Below are 18,408 nucleotides of genomic sequence, written 5' to 3'. Positions count from 1 at the left end.
CAGCCACATAGGTAGTGGAGAGTCAAAGAACAGCTTGTAGTGACACTGGGCTGCCTTAATATATGTTCAGTAAGCCTCTCCTGAAGTCTCATATGCATGGCACTGTGTTCTGCAAACACGAAATGGGTGTAGAAAAGCCAGAACAATGCTGAGCCCAGGGGAGTATGTCTGTGTGACATGCTCCTTTTACGGACATTGGGATGAGTCTGCCTGATTATGCCTGGCCGCTGGGTTTCCATTCTGACCCAAGGAGGTAAATCCATGGAGCAAGTTCTCACAATCACTCAGTGTCCATGTGAAACTGAGAAAGGGGAGGGGAGGGATACGCCTTGACAGGAGCCACTGTCTCAGCATCCTCTGAGGCAGGACACTGGGGACATAATGTCAAAGGCAATTTGCAGTTTCCATTTACTTCAGTGTACTCTGTGGGGGCCCAGCACTTGTGAAGACCAGCCACTTGAGGGCTTCTGCTCTGGACTCAGTAGCTTGGCCCATCCAGACATGCTGGAGGCTCTGACTATTGCATTGTTTACAGGTTCTTCTTTCACTGGCTTGAATCAAACTGGAAATGAAAGCAAATACTGACCCTTCTTTAACATGCAACCCTACAAACTCCTTTTCACAAAGCTTCCACGAACAGGAAGTGAGCATTTTACGTACATATGTTGTACAGAATAACACAGTAATCCCTGTGCACTGGGGGAGCAGGGCAAGCCTCACAATCAAAGGCAAAATACCCCGGCCATGGTAAATCAAGAATACATTGACTTAAGTGGAGTTACTCCAGATTAGAGTTGGGATCACTCAGAAGTGAATATAGGGTATGGAGAATAGCCTGATGTTTCTGAGCTGTCTCTCTACCTAAATTATTTTCCTAACTAAAGAATAATAAGTTTGTATTAAAGCAGAAGACATATTTTGTGCTCTGTCAGGTAAGGTCTTGACTAGTAAAGGGGATGGTTGTGTTCTAGGCTAAGCCAAAACTTGAGCTGTTACCCTGCAGCTACATGAGGAAAAAGGCCGTGTTTACATCCGGTTTAGCGAGCACATATCAGCTAAACCTAATCTAACCTCAACTACTTTTCCTAGTCAAGAAAAGTCCAATGGCTACACGTAAAGCAACAAGTTTAATGTTGATCGAGCAGTGAGATGCCTCAATGTCTACAATTTTCTCCTAAATCTGGGCCAGAAGTTTCAAACGTTGTGTCATTAGCTTTCTGAAGACACGGGACAGTTTGCAACTCTGTTTGTAATTAACTTGTCCTTAGAAGACTGGTATTGCCATTACTGACCTGTGAAAATATAAAGGCAGCAGGTTAGCATGATGGATGCCATAAAGCAACCTGTCGAACCAACCATTCCCAGCCAGCAAGACCACCCGAAGTCGTAGTGGATCCCCAGGAATACGTCGTGCAATATCAGAGTAGCTCTCTCCACATAGATATCCACTGCATACCACACGGAGCCGATCATGCCAAGGACACCTAGTCAAAGAAGAAAGTCTGCTGAGAAACACCAGCACAGAATGCTCCCTGCACACGCCACACCAGACACTCTCCTTGGGGGTGGGGCAGGCTAGTCTGACCAGGGCTGCCAATCGAAAGGCGTCAAATATCATGAGTCAGATTCCAAAAGTCAGGATATTTTTTTATTATAATGTTTGAGGAGGGTAAGAGAAGGGGAGAAGGCTAGTAAAAGCTTTCTGACCCCTGGGCTGAAAGACCTGCCTTTTCTATCCCTTTCCCTCTGCCTCCCCTACTACTGCCCTTTTTCTTCCATTTCGTCTCCTTTGCTGTACCAGGCATCCGTCTCCTACTCACATTGTCTCGCCACGCTCCCACCAGTCTCTTTCCCCACCTGTTGCTGCAATTAATCTTCCCATACATTTCCCTCCTTATCCCTTCCCAGCTTCCGAGTCATCACAGTCTGCCTCTCTGCTCCTCTATTTGCCTTCACCCCTCCACCTCTTCGTGCCCTGCCAAAATACCCTTCGCGCTCTCTGTCCCTCCAACTCCCCCCATTTCCTTTGCTCCCTTGAACATTCCCTGCTCCGCATTCCACTTCACCCCAGTCTCTTTCTGATGTTGGCCCTTTCCCCTACCCCCGACCAATTGCCTGTCCAGTTTCCTAACCATAGAGCACGAAGGTGACCTTCAGTTCCATTGGGAACAATGAGGTACAGTGATCATATTTACTAGGTGCATCCTCAGTTTCATCTGTAGGGAAACAGGCACCATCTTGAATGAGAGCAGCCTGTGGCTTCTGTCCTAGTACGTCAGGAGTAAGGACCTGCAGAAGAGCTGGCCTCTGGGGACACTAACGAGCACAGCTGGTCTGTAATTGTTTGTCTAATTGGCTATGCTACATTATTAGTTGGAACAGTCAGCAGACTGGATCTGAAGCCCTGAAGCAGTGGTTCAGTAGCAGCTCAAAGCACTTGCTCATTGCTGTGATAGCTATTATGGCAGCTGGTTCCCAGCCCTGCCCCTGCCTTGGTCCCAGCCCTGCCTCACTCCATGCAATCCACCTCTGACCCTTGTCTCTGTCAACTGGACTCTGACTCTGATGCTGGGCTCCAATTTCTGGCTATTGACATCTGCTCCAACCACTAGGCATGACCATCCATATCCAAGTCATTGACAGTTTGAGCAGTCTCTCTACAAACAATAGGAGAATCAGAGCTGGACCTTGTAGGCGCAAGTTGCCACCCTGCATGTGTAGAATGCAATCCTGTAAAACTCAAGTCATGCCGCCTTGAACTCCAACCTTTGCTCCACACGGGCCTAAGCCGATCCTCCCTAACAAATGTTATGATGATCACCAAAAAAATTGTGTGTGTGCCTATATCAGACTCAGCTCCTATTTCTGCTATGCCCACGGTCACCCCCCACTGATAATCAAGTGGGATTGATTATCAGCCTGCTTATCAGATTGTCCTTGGCTTCGGTGTCTTTGCTCCTGGAAAAATCAAACCGCTTTCTGGGACACCTTGAGGTTTTCATCAGAGCTATGTCAGTGACCATTATGACCTAAGTCATGAGTGTATGGCCGAAGTGTTGAAACAGGGATGCTGGCCATTAGCTAAATATGCAGCAGAATCCCAATACTTAATAGTAAAAACCACATGGAGTAAGGCTGTCCAGCAGCATCATTTCCGGCCTGGACGATTTAAAAGATGAACTGTCATTTTGGAATCCTCATCTGGTTTGGATGCCTTAGTTGACCTTTAGCTCAAAATGAATGATCGCTTGCTCCTACCAGGCTACCCGATCTGGTTCCCCACATCCCTTCCCCATCACCTCAGCTGATGCTAGTTGGGCATGTCTGGGCCCATTTCGCAGACTTGGAGAAGAATCAACAATGGACATAGGGCATCTGTCCGTAATGTGGCAAAACAGGGAACTTTGCATCAAGGTGCCCTGCCACGTTCTTATCTGCACCTGGGTTAGGCATTGCCAAACTGCAGCCCCAGTAGCAGAGTTGGGCTGGGTTGGCACCGTCCTCTCTTCCCATTAACCCACACCAATTCTCAGGTACCAATACCCCGGTGACGGGCAAGCTTTGTCCAACATATCTCCACTCCCTCTTTGGCGCTGGCCCCCTGCAATGCCCAACTCTACGCTCGAGGCACTGGCGGTGTCAGTTGCCTCAGGCAGTTTTATGGAGTTTTCCCAAACACATAACCCCATCCACTGCAAGAAGCTCCCAAATTAGCAGAAGACCACAGCCAACAGATGTCTCCATTAGAGGTAATTTTCCGTTCAGGCTACCAAGGAATCCTTCATTTTGAGCTAGTTCATGAATCTCACTCATCAATTGGGCTCATTGCCATGACCTGTGCAGCTGATGGCAATCAGGCATGATACACTTTGATTCCCTGTCTTGCAGACAAGCCTCTCCTTTACACCGAAGCCAGGGCCAGTAACCTGTTGCGGATTATTTGGTCCTCCAAAGACGTCAGAGATGAGAAAAAAGGATCCAAAGCCAAACTTGGAAACCCATAGGACCTCACCAATGGCTCCAGGGATTCCTATTAAATAGCAACTGATGGTTCAAAAAATAAGAAAGCAAACACCTCATTGCTGCTATGACAGCGCCATCGACCTCCAGTCAGAAGCAGAGGGTACCTTAGGGCTCAACAACTTCTCCAAATGTGAAGTACAGATACTCTCAAAATAGCTCAAAGAAAACCTGCAGAAAAGCTTCATTCACTCCTCCTTATTTCCAGTGGAGATCCAGTCATATTTCTGGAAAGGAAAGACTGTTCCCTTAAGCCTTGTGTGGACTACCAAGTGCTGAACAATATTACAATCCAAAACCAGTACCTCTTACCACTTATTAATCACCTGTTCGAAAGTCTCCACTCTGCCAAGGTCTTCACAAATTTGGACCGCCACAAAGCTTATAACCTGGTAAGGGTCTGGGAAGGATATGATTGGAATACTGCCTTCTGTACCGGCTATGGTCACGTTGAGTATTTTGTCATGCCATTTAGATTGTTCATTACCTCTGCAACTTTCAGTCATTTAATCAATGGTAGCTTTCAAGACCTTCTGGTCCTTTCTGGCCTTATTCTATGAGTCTATAAGCTAATTAGCTTATAGACTCATAGAGTAAGGCCAGAAAGGACCATAATGATAATCTAGGCCATAGAACCTCATTCACCCACTTCTGTAATACACTCATAATCTGTAGCTGAATACTGGTCCTTAAAGCAGCGTTTTAATACTTCAAATTACTGAGAATACACCATTTACAATAGCTTAAACCTGCAAGTGACCCATGCACCATGTTGCAGAGGAGGGCAACAAAACGCAGAATTTCTGCTAATATGACACAGGAGAAAATTCCTTCCTGACCCCAAATATGGCAATCAGTTAGACCCTAGGCATGTGGGCAAGAATTAGCACTCAGAGACCTGGAAAAGAATTCTTTGTAGTTATGCAGTGACGCCCCATCTAGTGTCATATCACCAACAGGTGGAGATATTTGCTACCAGCAGCTGAAGTTTGCCTACATGCAATTCATAGACTCATAGAATATCAGGGTTGGTCATCTAGGCCAACTCCCTGCTCAAAACAGGACCGACACCAACTAAATCATCCCAGCCAGGGCTTTGTCAAGCCAGGCCTTAAAAATCTCTAAGGAAGGAGGTTCCACTCCGTCCCTATGTAAGCCTTTCCACTGCTTCACCACCCTCCTAGTGAAATAGTGTTTCCTAATATCCAACCTAGACCTCCGCCGCTGCAACTTGAGACCATTGCTCCTTGTTCTGTCATCTGCCATCACTGAGAACAGCCGAGCTCCATCTTCTTTGGAACTCCCCTTCAGCTAGTTGAAGGCTGCTGGATCGCGTGGGGTTCATCTTGCGCAGATTACAGAATCCCTAGTGTCTCTAAAGAGTAAACAAAAATAAACTTCCTCCTGCAAAAACCATTAAAGTGCTTAAGACAGCATTCAGAACTAGCTGCTCCTCTCACTGAACTCAGTGAGCGAGAAATATCTTCCATCTGTGCCCATCTTCTCCACATGAACATGTAGTACTCTCTTACTTTAGGTGCTTTAGAACAAACTAGCCAAAATAGATAGCTAGTCCCGACAGACGGGATGGATGACTTGGTCCGTAGGATGAGTATGTTTCACATTCTTTTTAGGATTGATTAAACAATTTTCATTCAAATGTCTGATTCTCCTGCTGTTGATGCAAGATTATTTAGGTCTGGCATTTTGCACTTCTCTGATGGTTAGAAACTGTTGTCTAATTTCAAGCCTAATCTTATTGCTGGCTAGTTTATATCCCTATATTCTTGTGGCAACATTGTTGCTCCTTAAATAACTCCTCCCCCCCGGTATTTAGCACTCTAATGTATTTACAGAGAGCAATCATATCTCCCCTCAGCCAAGATCATATCTCCCCTCAGCCAAGATATTCCAAGATCTTGCATACTATTGCGGTCAAACGACCAGGCCTGTAGTTTACCCAATCACATTTTTTTCCTTTAAATAGGAACTATATTAGCAATTCTCAAGTCATAGGGCATGATCTTATGCATGAAAAATTATTGCTATTGGTCTTTCAATTTCATGCGCTAGTTTCTTTAATATACTTGGATGGAGATTACCCAGGCCTCCCAATTTAGTCCCATTAACTTTGAATTTGACTTCACCTCGGATATGGCAATATCTAATTTCATATTCTCATCTCCAATACTCACCTTGCCGCTGCCCCTAACTTCTTTATTATACTTAGTCAAGAGGTACCTTTCCTTGCTAATCCAGTTCATCTTCCAGTCCTGGTAGGCTTTCTGCTTTTTTTAAAATCACCTATTTGAGATGCTTATTAGTCAAGCAGCTTTGCAACCCTGACGTATACATTTATTCTCCTTGCTTGAGATGGAAGGTTCAGATAGTTTCTGCAACTTTGATTACAACTAATTCCAAGCCTTCTGTACATTCAGATTATTGAGTTCTTCAGTCCAGTCCTCGTCCCTCACCAATTCCCTTCTTTTTTTCAAGTTTTCCCTTTTGAAATTAAGGACTCTAATTGCAGATCTAATTTTGTTTGTCCTTCCATTTAGTTTAAACTGAGGCCTGGTCCACACTATGCTGTTAAACCGATTTTAACAGCGTTAAATTGATTTAACGCGGCACCCGTCCACACTACACTGCTCTTTATATCGATTTAAAGGGCTCTTTAAATCGATTTCTGTACTCCTACAAAACGAGAGGAGTAACGCTAAAATCGATATTACTATATCGATTTAGGGTTAGTGTGGATGCAAATCGATGTTATTGGCCTCATTCTTTTACAGTAGCTACCCACAGTGCACCGCTCCAGAAATCGATGCTAGCCTCAGATCACGGACACACACCACCGAATTAATGTGCCTAGTGTGGACGCGCACAATCGACTTTATAATATCTGTTTTATAAAATCGGTTTAAGCTAATTCAAATTTATCCTGTAGTGTAGACGTACCCTGAATTAACACATGTTTAGTCGAACCAACGTTGTCCCCTACAACCAGTTCTTCTATAAGGTCCTCTCTACTCACCAATACATAATTGAAAGTGGCATCACCTCTTGTTGGTTCAGTGACTATTTGGTGAAGAAATGTGGGAGTTATCCCATCCAGGGAAAGCTACACCCCAGTAGTGTGTGCATCACTTATCTTCCAGTCTATATGTGAGACATTAAAGGCTCCCATAATCACACAATTCCCAGTAGCATTTATTACAAACATTAAAGAGATCGCTATCACATTCAACTCGGATCTCCGGAGACTATAGCATCACTATCCCAGGAGCATCTCTAGTAGCTTTCTTCCCCAGAGTGTTTTTGACCCAATTTGTCTCTGTTTTATCCATCCCATCACTTCTAATTTCTTGGCAGTCTACCTTACCTTTAATATACATGTACTCCACCACCTTTACCTTAATTTTTGTCTTTCTTGAACAGCCCATACCCTTTAAAACCTGTACTGCAGTCATGACTGCTATGCCACCTTGTTGTTATCCCCATAATATCTAGTTTCAGTCTTGCACCAGTAGCATTAACTCCTCCATTTTGTTACCCAGCCGCCTTGGATTGGTGTATAAACATATTCTCTGTTTCTACTTGGTTTCTCCTACCTTCCTCAACAATTGGATACAATCATTCTACTTCCATTATTGCCTATCTGACTCTTAGCTTCACTGGTATCAGCACTCTCTTTCCTCACTGTCCACTCGTTTACCCACTGCTGTTCCTTTCTCCATTGCTGGGTCCTTTGTTACTTGCTTTTCCTCCCAGTCAATATTATAATCAGGCATGGAAATTACGTGAGGATCTCCTGTCTCCTCTGAGTTCCTAATTTAAAACTTTCTCAAATCAGTTATGTCAACTGCCCTCCGAAAAGTGTATTTCCCTCCCTTCTCTGACTGAGTCCACCCCATGATAACAATTCTCTGTCCATTAATGCCTCCCAGTGGTGGAACATTCGAAAGCTGCCCTCACTGCTTGGGCCATGTGTTCATCATCATAATCTTACTTCGTCTTCATTCTCCGCCTCTAAGGACGGGTAGAAACCCACTGAAGAGCCCCTGAGCCTCCATTTCTTTGTGTTTTCCTCAGCCTGGCATAGTCTGCCTTTAGAGGAAGATAGGCCTGGCTGCAGGGAGCTAGAGACAACGTACCCGAATGAAGCAGGGCTGAAGAAAGGCAGAGGAGCTAGGGAGCGCCAACCTGGAAAGCCCCAGGCTGCGGCCTAGCACAAGGTCAACAGGTACTGGTGGTTGTAGAGGGCATCCCAAGGGTAGGCAAAGGCAGCAGGTCCAAACCCTCCTTGCCAGTAATGAGTAGGCTGAGATTGCAGTCTGCCCCAAGGCTTGTGGGGGGGCTAGACAATGACTGGCAGTAGCCATATACTGAGGCAAGGTGGGGATAGTGGGTGGGGGTTCTCCTGGGAGGGGGAGACCTTGAGGCTGTGAGGGATTAGTGCCACGGGGCAGCACCCCAGGTAAAAGGGGCACAAGGTGCAGGGAGGGACACAGGAGGCCAACATTGAGGGGTAAGTCAGATCACCGGCTCTGGGCTGGAAATCGAGCTAATTCCCTGAAAGACCAGCAGGAGGCCACACACTTATATACCACTAGCTTTTCTCTTACTAGTAAACCAATGAAAAGTCAATACCTTTGTCTTGTTAACTCTGGGCTGGGCTGGGCACCAGCTTTGAATTTAAGTATTGTAAGGAAAAATGTCCTTAAACACTTATCCCACTTCCCTTTCCCTTCATCAGGCTCATCTGTGCTCACCTGGTGGGACTGGCCAGATCGTGGCAGGATCTTGAGCAGGTGCTGGCTTGCAGCAAGGCTAGAGTGCCCTGGCTTGCCTCCTCCTTGCTGTTCATGGCAGCATTCTATGTCTCTGAGGGATCCACAGTAGATTATGGGCTGCTGATAGGATCTCTGCTAAGTCTGGCATGCAATTAATTGTAGAAATGGCTGGTCTGCACTGCACCAGCAGCTCTATTCTTGTGCTCCATGGCTTTGTGTTATGCCGGGAGCTGTCAGCTTTCACAAAGCACTGCTGTTGATGCATGTTGGAGCCCATCACCTGCATCCGCTGTCCAAACCTAGTCATAGATGTCCATATTTCTAAGGCTGGTCTGTAGCTGTGTTTGCAGAGCCTCTTCTCCCCACAGGTCCAAGAGATCCACTACTTTCAGTCTACTTTAGGCAGAAGTGAATCTAGTACTTCTCTGAGAGCATGGAGATGATCTGGTCAGTTTGGCAGTTGCACACAAGAGAGGTGGCGTTGAAGCAGTGGTGGCTTCTGGGTTCTGTGACCCACGGGCGGTGGAGTTTAAATTTTGAATATAGTGGGCACTGTCGCAGGGAAAGGGGCATTGTGGGATAGCTGATGGAGGACTGTTAGGGTCGACACAGGTCATTCAGTGTTTACACTTGCACTAAGTAGGTCTTCCAGGGAGGTGGATTCACTGTGTTGCCATAAGTATAGTGTTGCTCTATAAGTAGGGGCATTCCCAGCAGATCGAGGGAATGTGATAATTCCCCCCTATTTGACATTGCTGAGGAGCCATCTGGAGTACTGTGTGCAGTTTTGGACCCCACACTACAAGAAGGATGTGGAAAAATTGGAAAGCGTCCAGCGGAGGGCAACAAAAATGATTAGGGAGCTGGAGCAGGACTTATGAGGCGAGGCTGAGGAAGTTGGTCTAGTTTAGTCTGCACAAGAGTGAGGTGGATTTGCTAGTAGCCTCAACTACCTGATGTGGAGGTCCCAAAAAAGATGGAGCTAGACTGATCTCAGTGGTACTTCATGACAGAACAAAGAGTAATGGTCTCAAGTTGCACTGGGGGAGGTTTACGTTGGCTATTAGGGAAAAGTTTTTCACTCAGAGAGTGGTGAAGCACTGGAATGGGTTATCTAGGGAGATAGTGGAATATCCTTTCTTGGAGGTTTTTAAGGTCAGGTTTGAGAAAGCCTAGTTGGGACTTGGTCCTGCTTTGAGCAGGGGGTTGGACTAGATAACTTCCTGAGGTCCCTTCCAACCCTGATATTCTAGGAATGGGGCAGCTGGAGACAAATATGAGTGCTTAGCAACTTACAACAATCTAACTTTGTAGTGTGGACCAGACTTTGGGTTTCTATACAACTCGCACCCAATGATGCTATCCAAATTCACTGTATAGAAGAATATACGTGTGTTTATGTGTATATATGTATTGTCATTGCACCCTTTTCATCCTCGCTCCACCTAGCTCTTCAACTCTGCCTGACCTCACCATTCCCAACTCACCATTTCTCAAGTCAAAACTTACTTCACCCACCCAATGCCATTTCCCTCACCCCATCCGTCCTGCCCTACCCAATGCCATTCCATTCGTCTATCTACTGCTGCCTTACAGCAGTGGTTCTCAGCAAGAGGTACGTAACAGCAGAGGTCTTCTAGGAGCTGTATCCATCCATCTAGAGATTTGCCTAGTTTTACAACTGGCTACAGAAAAGCACTAGTGAAGTTGGTACAAACTAAAATTTCTTACTGCCAGTGACTTTAGACGAAGGTTTCTAACCATTAGAGGAATGAAGTTCTAGAACAGCCTTCCAAGGGGAATAGTGGGAGCCAAAGACATATCTGGCTTTAAGACTAAGCTTGATAAGTTTATGGAAGGGATGGTATGATGGGATAGCCTAATTTTGGCAATTAATTTGGCAATTTATTTTTGATTATCAGCACGCTAGTATGCCCAGTGGTCTGTGATGTGCTGTTAGATGGGATGGGATCTGACTTCCTGGGTGCTGGCTGATGAGTCTTGCCAACATGCTCAGGGTTTAACTGATCACCAGAGTTGGGGGGGTCTGGAAGGAATTTTCCTCCAGGGAAGATTGATAGAGGCCTAGGAAGCTTTTTTGCCTTCCTCTGCTACATGGAGCACGGTTCACTGGCTGGAGAATTCCACAATTTGAGTACAATAACTCAGACATCATTTCAGAGTTTGTTAACAGGAGTGGGTGTATGAGATTCTCAGACTAGATCGTAGTGGTCCTTTCTGACCTTAAAGTCTATGAGTCTATAACATGTTTATAGAGCTTATTCCAACTGATTTATTTTATATTTATATGGTAAAAATGAGAAACTAGCAATTCTTCAGTAATTTTGATATCTGATTTTGCAAGCAAGTAGTTTTTGAGTTGTAACTAAAGGGCATACAAGAGAAATCAGACTCTTGAAAGGGGTATAGTAGTCTGGAAAAGTTGAGAGCCACTGACTCAGAGCAATCAATTCAACGTTCCCTCCCGCCAGTTGAGACTATCACATACAGTACAGCTCTATCCTACCCACGCCACACCACAGCAGCAGCATGACCTGACCCCGTCCCACTCAATAGTCTTCTAGCCTATGCAGTTCCACCAGCTCAAGCTTCACTCAGCCAGCACCACTCCCTAGGTCCAGGGGTCTCAAATCCCATTCCAGTGCACAGGTTTGTTATTGACAAGGCAGATTGCTGGTGCTTTGGAACACTTACTGCCAAGGCCAAGGGTTAAGCCAGCCATGTAGCACATCTTCAGTTTAATATGGGGCGCTTCCTTGAGAAACTTGATGCAGTCCAGACCCAAAAGCAGAGTAATCAAAGCCAGGCCCGCCAGAATGTCGGCTGTGATCAGCAGGGCTCGCGTCACCACGATTTTCACTGAGAAAAGCGGACAAAGCAAAAACTGGACAGATCACAGGCATGACAGTATGGATTTGACACCAAACAGCTTCTATCACTCTGTGTTAGGTGTGCTGCTGTTCCATGGGTAACACGTGTGGTATTGCAACCACAGATGACTGTTTTTTACAGGTCCCCCTGTGAGTCCAATCCAAAGAGGACATGAATCTGGTACAACCCCCAGTTGCAGAGCCTTGCCTTGGTCTAGTTTAGCCATGGAGGTCCCTGGTTCAGTCCTGATGTGTTGTCTAAGGGGGTGGTTGTCCCTCACTATAAGCACTGCTTATCGTGCTGTCCAACAGTGTCTCGCTGTTTCCTTGTTGTGCCCATCTGTTGTCTTATACTTTGTGAGCTCTGGGAAGGTCTTTTTATTCATGTTTGTACAATGGGGTCCTGGGCCATGAGTAGGGCTCCTAGGCAGTACTATAAGAGTAATAATTACTAATATAGATATGAGAGCATGAGCCATGTCTGCGTGGTGTTGTGTTTCTAGTATCGGTCTTCTCACTGCTTTAAGGATTTCACCATGTTACGCAAGACACAGGTGCCTGAATGTCAGAAGAATTATTTCTCCTTTCCATCACACTGAAAACTTTGGGACACCTACCAGGCAAATAAGCACAGCGAAGTGTGACAATCCAGGTAGCACATCACTGTTTGGATGCATGATTTAATTGTAATGCAGCTGATGCAGAGTCAACGCCCTACGTCGACATCTAACTATGATCCATTGGTAGAACTCGTATGTTTAGATAAGATCCGTGTCTTACAGCAAACAGGATAGTGACAAAAACAATTGAAAAATCATCTAAAACTGACTGTGGCAGATCCTCTGCTGGTGTAAATTGTCAAAGCTCCGTTGGTATCATTGGAGCTATGGCAATGGACACCAGCTGAGATCTACTCCACTGCCTTTATATTAATCAGTAATGGTCTGGCTGGGGAGCGTGGCCTAGTGGTCATGGTCACAACCTCTGACTGCCAAAGGGGCTGTGGGAGGGGAGCCCGGGTACTTTGTGCTACCAGTATTCTGACAAACAAGGTTGTTTAAGACTGTCCTCCCTTAGCCACTTCCTCTAGTCCTTCCCCTGGGTCAGCTTAGTTCAAACTTTAGTTTCATGTTGGGACGTCCAACCCAAAATACATAAGAGGGGTCTACAAATGTCCAGGGTCCACAGATGGAAGAGAGGGGTGTATTTCCTCTCTGTTTGTCTCTGGGGTAGGTCCTCCCTTCCCTCAGGTCCCCTTTGGCCAGGTTTGTCAGAGCCTTTAGGCGTCCCTCTGTTCTGTTGGAGCTGTGGGTGCAGATCTGCTCATCTCCAGCTGTGCTGTCCCAATGAACTAATTCCCTGTGTTTTAATTCCTTCAACAGATGGAGCATTTGCTGCAGGTTTGGGCTTGCTGACCCCAAAATAATCTCTTAACCCCTTCTTGTCCAGGGTTTTTATACCCCATCACACAATCGAAGCTTTTAATACTATCTAGATGTGACTTTTAAGCAGAAGCTAAACTAAAGGAAAAGAGGTGACATATTTCACATGAAGTTTTACTTCACTTTGGGTTTTTAACGGTTTAAATATCTTTGTGTGTGTTTAATTAAAGGTTAAAATGGATGTTTTTAAAGCGTTGATTGTTACAGTGGGAAGAGGCAAACTATATAGCTCAATGCAAACACCAAATCACAATGAATTGCTTAACGGTGTAACATATGTTTTGTAAAAACACCCTAGTCCCGAACACCCACTCTCATCACAACAAGCAGGACTCACATGGATGGCCTGCTAAAATGGAATCATACTGGTCACAAGTCCTGATACCATCCTGCACGTTGGTGACGCATTCCCTCCACAGCCCCCGGCATTTGAGGCTGACCTAGAAGAGAGAGAAATAATTTAGAGACAGAGACACTCAAGCAAATAGCATCCCATGATCCTCTGGGGCTAGCCTAAACCAAGAAAGCATTGTTGGGCTCAAGGGGTAATGATCAACTATTCAATGCATGGTCGGTCCTGGAGCCAGTTTTCTTCAAGATTTTCATTAATGATCTGCGTGATGGGCTGAATTGCACCCTCAGCAAGTTCGCAGATGACACTAAGCTGAGGGGAGAGGTAGATACGCTGGAGGATAAGTGATAGGATCCAGCATGACCTAGACAAATTGGAGATTTGGTCCAAAAATATCTGAGGTTCAACAAGGACATGTGCAGAGTCCTGCACTTAGGAAGGAAGAATCCCATGCACTGCTACAGGCTGGGGACCCTCTGGCTAAGCGGCAGTTCTGCAGAAAAGGACCTGGGTATTACAGCGGATGAGAAGCTGGAAATGAGTCAGCCGTGTGCACCTGTTGCCAATAAGACTAAACATATTGGGCTGCATTAGTAGGAGCATTGCCAGCAGATTGAGGGATGTGATTATTCCCCTCTATTTGGCACTGGTGAGACCACATCTGGAGTATTGAGTCCAGTTTTGGGCCCCCACAGTACAGAAAGGGTGTGGGAAAATTGGAGCGAGTCCAGCAAAGGGTAACGAAAATGATCAAGGGGCTGGGACACATGACTGATGAAGAGAGGCTGAAGGAACTGGGATTGTTTAGTCAGCAGAAGAGAAGAATGGGGGGGGGGGGGGTTGGATAGCTGCTTTCAACTACCTGATGTGGAGGTTCCAAAGAGGATGGAGCTAGGCTGTTCTCAGCGGTGGCAGATGACAGAACAAGGAGCAATGGTCTCAAGTTGCAGTGGGGGAGGTCTAGGTTGGATATTAGGAAACACTATTTCACTAGGAGGGTGGTGAAGCACTGGAATGGGTTCCCTAGGGAGGTGATGGAATTGCCTTCCTGAGAGGTTTTTACGGCCTGGCTGGACAAAGCCCTGGCTGGGATGATCTAGGTCGGGTTGGTCCTGTTTTGAGCAGGGGGTTAGGTCTTGAGGTCGCTTCCAACCCTAATATTCTATGATTCTATGAGCTGCCAGACAATCGACACACTTTGAAAACTCTCTGTAGGTCACAGGCACAAATCTGGAGACGGAGCATAAAAGAGCCATGAAAATGCTTTGGGGGCTGAAAAAACACCTTGCAGTGAGTCTGAGATCAATCTGCTTGAATTATCAACAATAAGCTTAAAAGGTGACTTTACTATGATGCATAAGTGTCTTCATGAGGACAAAATGCCAGGTTCTAAAGGCTTTTTAATCTAATGGGAAAAGATGTTACAAGAGTCAATGGCTGGAAGGTAAAGCCAGACAATTTTAAATTAAAAACAAGGCACACGTTTAACAGTGAGAGTAGTTAACCTTTGGTACAAACTACCAAGAGCAGTGTTGATTTTTTTTTATCTCTTGATGTCTTCATATGAAGATTGGCTGCTTTTCTTGAAGATACATGTTAGCCAACACAAGTTCCTGGGCTCAACACAGGGGTAACTGGGTGAAATTCTCTGGTTTGTTCTAGGCAAGTCAGACTGATCTAATGGCCCCTTCTGGCCTTAAACTCTCTGAACCTATAAAACATATGAAACATGTTAAATGCAAAAAACTGCTGACCATACGGTGGATAGGATCTACCCAGCTATGTCCCATCCTTGGAGCATCTTCAGCCTCATGGGGTGCAGCCATGGGGCAGAGCAACGGGAGGAAAGAGATGACATGACCTGTTCCTTTCTTTTCTACAGCTGTGAACCCTCAGTCTGCTGATTTCATGAGCCTGCAACAATTTTTGCTACATTGTGAAATATTCTGCAAATTCTAAGCTTGCATTTAAAAAAAAACCTAGTTGATATCTATTTCTATGTAAGACACAGCTATGAAAATATATGCAGATGTGCTCTGGCCTTATTCATGCCGTAGGGCAATAAAAAACAACACACCCCCTCCTTTGACTGATACTTCATAAAATCAAGCATCTCCTCACAGCACTGAACGCTGAGCAAAAGACTGTGCTTTTTCTGCTCACCTCCAAGCTATCGTCAGCATTAACCATCCAGCAATCGGTGCAGGTGGCTATGACGAGGAGGAGCGTGGAGAGGAGACCCAGAGAGAAAGCCATCAGCTGGAAGATCACAGTCATCTGGAACACTGCAGGACCCCAAAGCACAGTGGGTTGACATTGACACATCAGCCCTGAAGAAAAGTGAACTATCCCAGTCTAGCCTGGCACTATTTATACATCCTGATCCCCCAAAGCAGGAACCATTACATTCCCCACCACATAAGCAGGTACCCTTTGTGCTGCCCACACAGTACTGCTAACTCTGTTTAGAACCAAGGCTGAACTCAAGCGATGGAGAATGAAGTCCTGGCTCAACTACAGTAAAGGGGAAAATACCCCTTGATTTCCATGCGGCCGTTCGCCATTGTTTATAGAACTGTAGTGCAGGATTGCAAGCAATCCCTAATAGGCAAAGGTCAAACAAAAGTAAGGTAAACAAGTCTCACACCAAACCGAACACTCTGCACCCTCAGCCTCTGCACGCACACAGCGTGTGTGTTCAACAGGAACATTTCACTTTCTCACCAGTCCCTAACAACTACAGCGGCATGAATGATTGTGGTTCTGTGCCTGGAGGTGGGGATTGGTGGGTTAAACCACATGGTTCACGGTCTCTGCACAGACGGAATAATGAGGTTAAACTACCTGTGGTCAGAATGAGTGTAAGCAAGCGTCAGGGGGTACATGTTGTTCCACTGGACAAGCAGAGGTGGATAACAAAAATGACTGAGGCCAATTTGAAATGGAAAAAGTTTCCTTGTGGGGGGTGTTTCTAATCTACGGAGCCCATACTTCTGGCACTCTACAGACATTTTCTTCTCTCAGTTGAAATTGATCATAAGCAGCATAATAACAATATACTTGTGTGTGTGTGTGTGTGTGCGCACGCAAGAATGCACGTGTTTATATGTGCATGGGGATGTTTGTACATGAGTGCGCTCATGTGCCTATTAAGAGGAGACAGTTTTTTATTGCAGACTTAACTCAGGTGATCGGCACCTATGTCTCAGCACTCACGTTAGCCTATCGCTGGTGCCTGAGTCCATTGGAATGCTCTAGGACCCCATTCCGGCTCCCCCAAAAGGGTCTGGAATGGTGTCATGGAACTTCTGATCCTCATGATCCTTCACCGCTTGTGTGTAATGTTCACCACTGCCTAGCAGCCACAGTGCAAAGCCATACCTGAGTAATTGGTTCCTCACCAGGGCTGCACTCACCTGTGTCTGTCACTAGGACTTCTGGGGGCACATCCCATGGCTCTTTGTGCTGCAGCGAGCTGAATTGCTGTGACATTGTGTACCCTGGGGGAGCGCCCTGTAACCCCCATATTCCTCATTTATACATGACTGTGAACTTGAATATAAAGCATGCGTTGCAAGGTATGAGGGGAAAGGTTATGATCTGCTGAAAGTCATTTCTCTATCCATATATGTATATAATTAATGCATATGAAATTATGAGAACTGTGTTGTACGGGTGTCACTAAAACATGCTGTAAATTCAGGAAATCAGCCAGATATTCACTCCCCACAGGCAACAGCAAGGAAAATACCCAACAACCGAGCGCGGTATCAATCAACCCATCACCAATCATTGTCCAGTAAGGGAGCTACAATGCAGTAACTCACATGCATGAAACTACACCAAGGGAATTGCTCGACCTTCCATGGAGACTCAGGAAATGTCCTCAGACATGCCTGGACTTGTGTTTTCCCAGCACATGGACAGAGGGTATAATACAGACACAGTGGCCACATGCTGGGCCTTTCTCCTTCACCCACCTCACTATAAGCAATGAGAACACTCTGAAGACTCCAACTGAGGAGACTGGCCCAGATTTCAAGGGTGAAATCTGTGTACTATGAACTGCACTATCCAGTGTGGTGAGAAAAACTGCTTAATCTCAATGTTGCCCAGTCTAATAGGGTTGAGAGTTCAGACTGTATGCTTATATTTTATTTTATTTTGGTAACTAACTCACTTGATATTACTTAAAATCTATCTTTTATAGTCAATAAATTTGTTTTGCTGTTTATCTTTATCAGTGAGTTTGCCTGATATGTGTGTTAAATCTGCTCAGGTTTACAAATGCTTGTTGTGTATGTCTTTTTCGTTGACGAAGTGGTGGACACACTGCTGGGAGCTGTGGGGATTTGGCTCTAATGTCTTTCTCTGGGTGAATCATGAGTGGCTCTAGGAGCATTCATGCAATATAGCTGAGTGTGGGGCTCCACATGCTGTTATGCTGAGTGATCACAGCACCTGGAGGGCTTTGCTGCTTGTCACTAGTAAAGCAATGTGAGAGACAGCCCAGGCTGGAGAGAGTTAAGGGGGCACAGCAGTACCCTAGTTCCAGGCTCCACTTCGGGGATCCCATCACAGTTGTTCTGTGATTCTTTCCCAGTGAATTATGGGAGAAGTTGTCTGTCCTTCTAGGCACGGAGGAGGGGGAATTGTGGGCCTGGCAATGGAGGACTCTCAACAGCACTCAAGTGATTTAGTCTGTGTCCCCACTGCAAAATGAGTGAGATACCAGCCTGAGTGAGAGGGCACCAGAGCTCTAATCTCTCCCCAAGCTCGGCCAGCAAGTCCAGGTCGAAAGCCTCACTAAACTCACATTAGAAAGCTTTGCATGTAGACAGGAGGAAAATTAGGGACAACACCCTACTAAGAGCCCAGGTTAATTCTGCAGTGAAGACAGACCCATGGGC

General features: G+C 45.7%; 1 protein-coding gene across 1 annotated transcript; it reads right to left on the bottom strand.

Annotated features, from left to right (window-relative positions):
- Positions 1 to 1,284: 1,284 nt before the first annotated feature.
- Positions 1,285 to 16,990, bottom strand: LOC127038892 (claudin-16-like). The gene is made up of 5 exons (XM_050931962.1): positions 16,915 to 16,990; positions 15,662 to 15,783; positions 13,484 to 13,586; positions 11,529 to 11,693; positions 1,285 to 1,484 (listed from the first exon to the last, which is right to left on the bottom strand). The coding sequence occupies exons 1-5, from the start codon at positions 16,988 to 16,990 to the stop codon at positions 1,285 to 1,287; spliced, it is 666 nt and encodes a 221-aa protein (XP_050787919.1).
- Between the last annotated feature and the right edge of the window lie 1,418 nt (positions 16,991 to 18,408).

The sequence above is a fragment of the Gopherus flavomarginatus genome, chromosome 21 (genome assembly GCF_025201925.1).
Source record: "Gopherus flavomarginatus isolate rGopFla2 chromosome 21, rGopFla2.mat.asm, whole genome shotgun sequence".
Lineage (NCBI taxonomy): Eukaryota > Metazoa > Chordata > Testudines > Testudinidae > Gopherus > Gopherus flavomarginatus.
The sequence above is the reverse complement of the archived record's forward strand: the minus strand, read 5'-3'. Positions and strand labels throughout refer to the sequence as shown.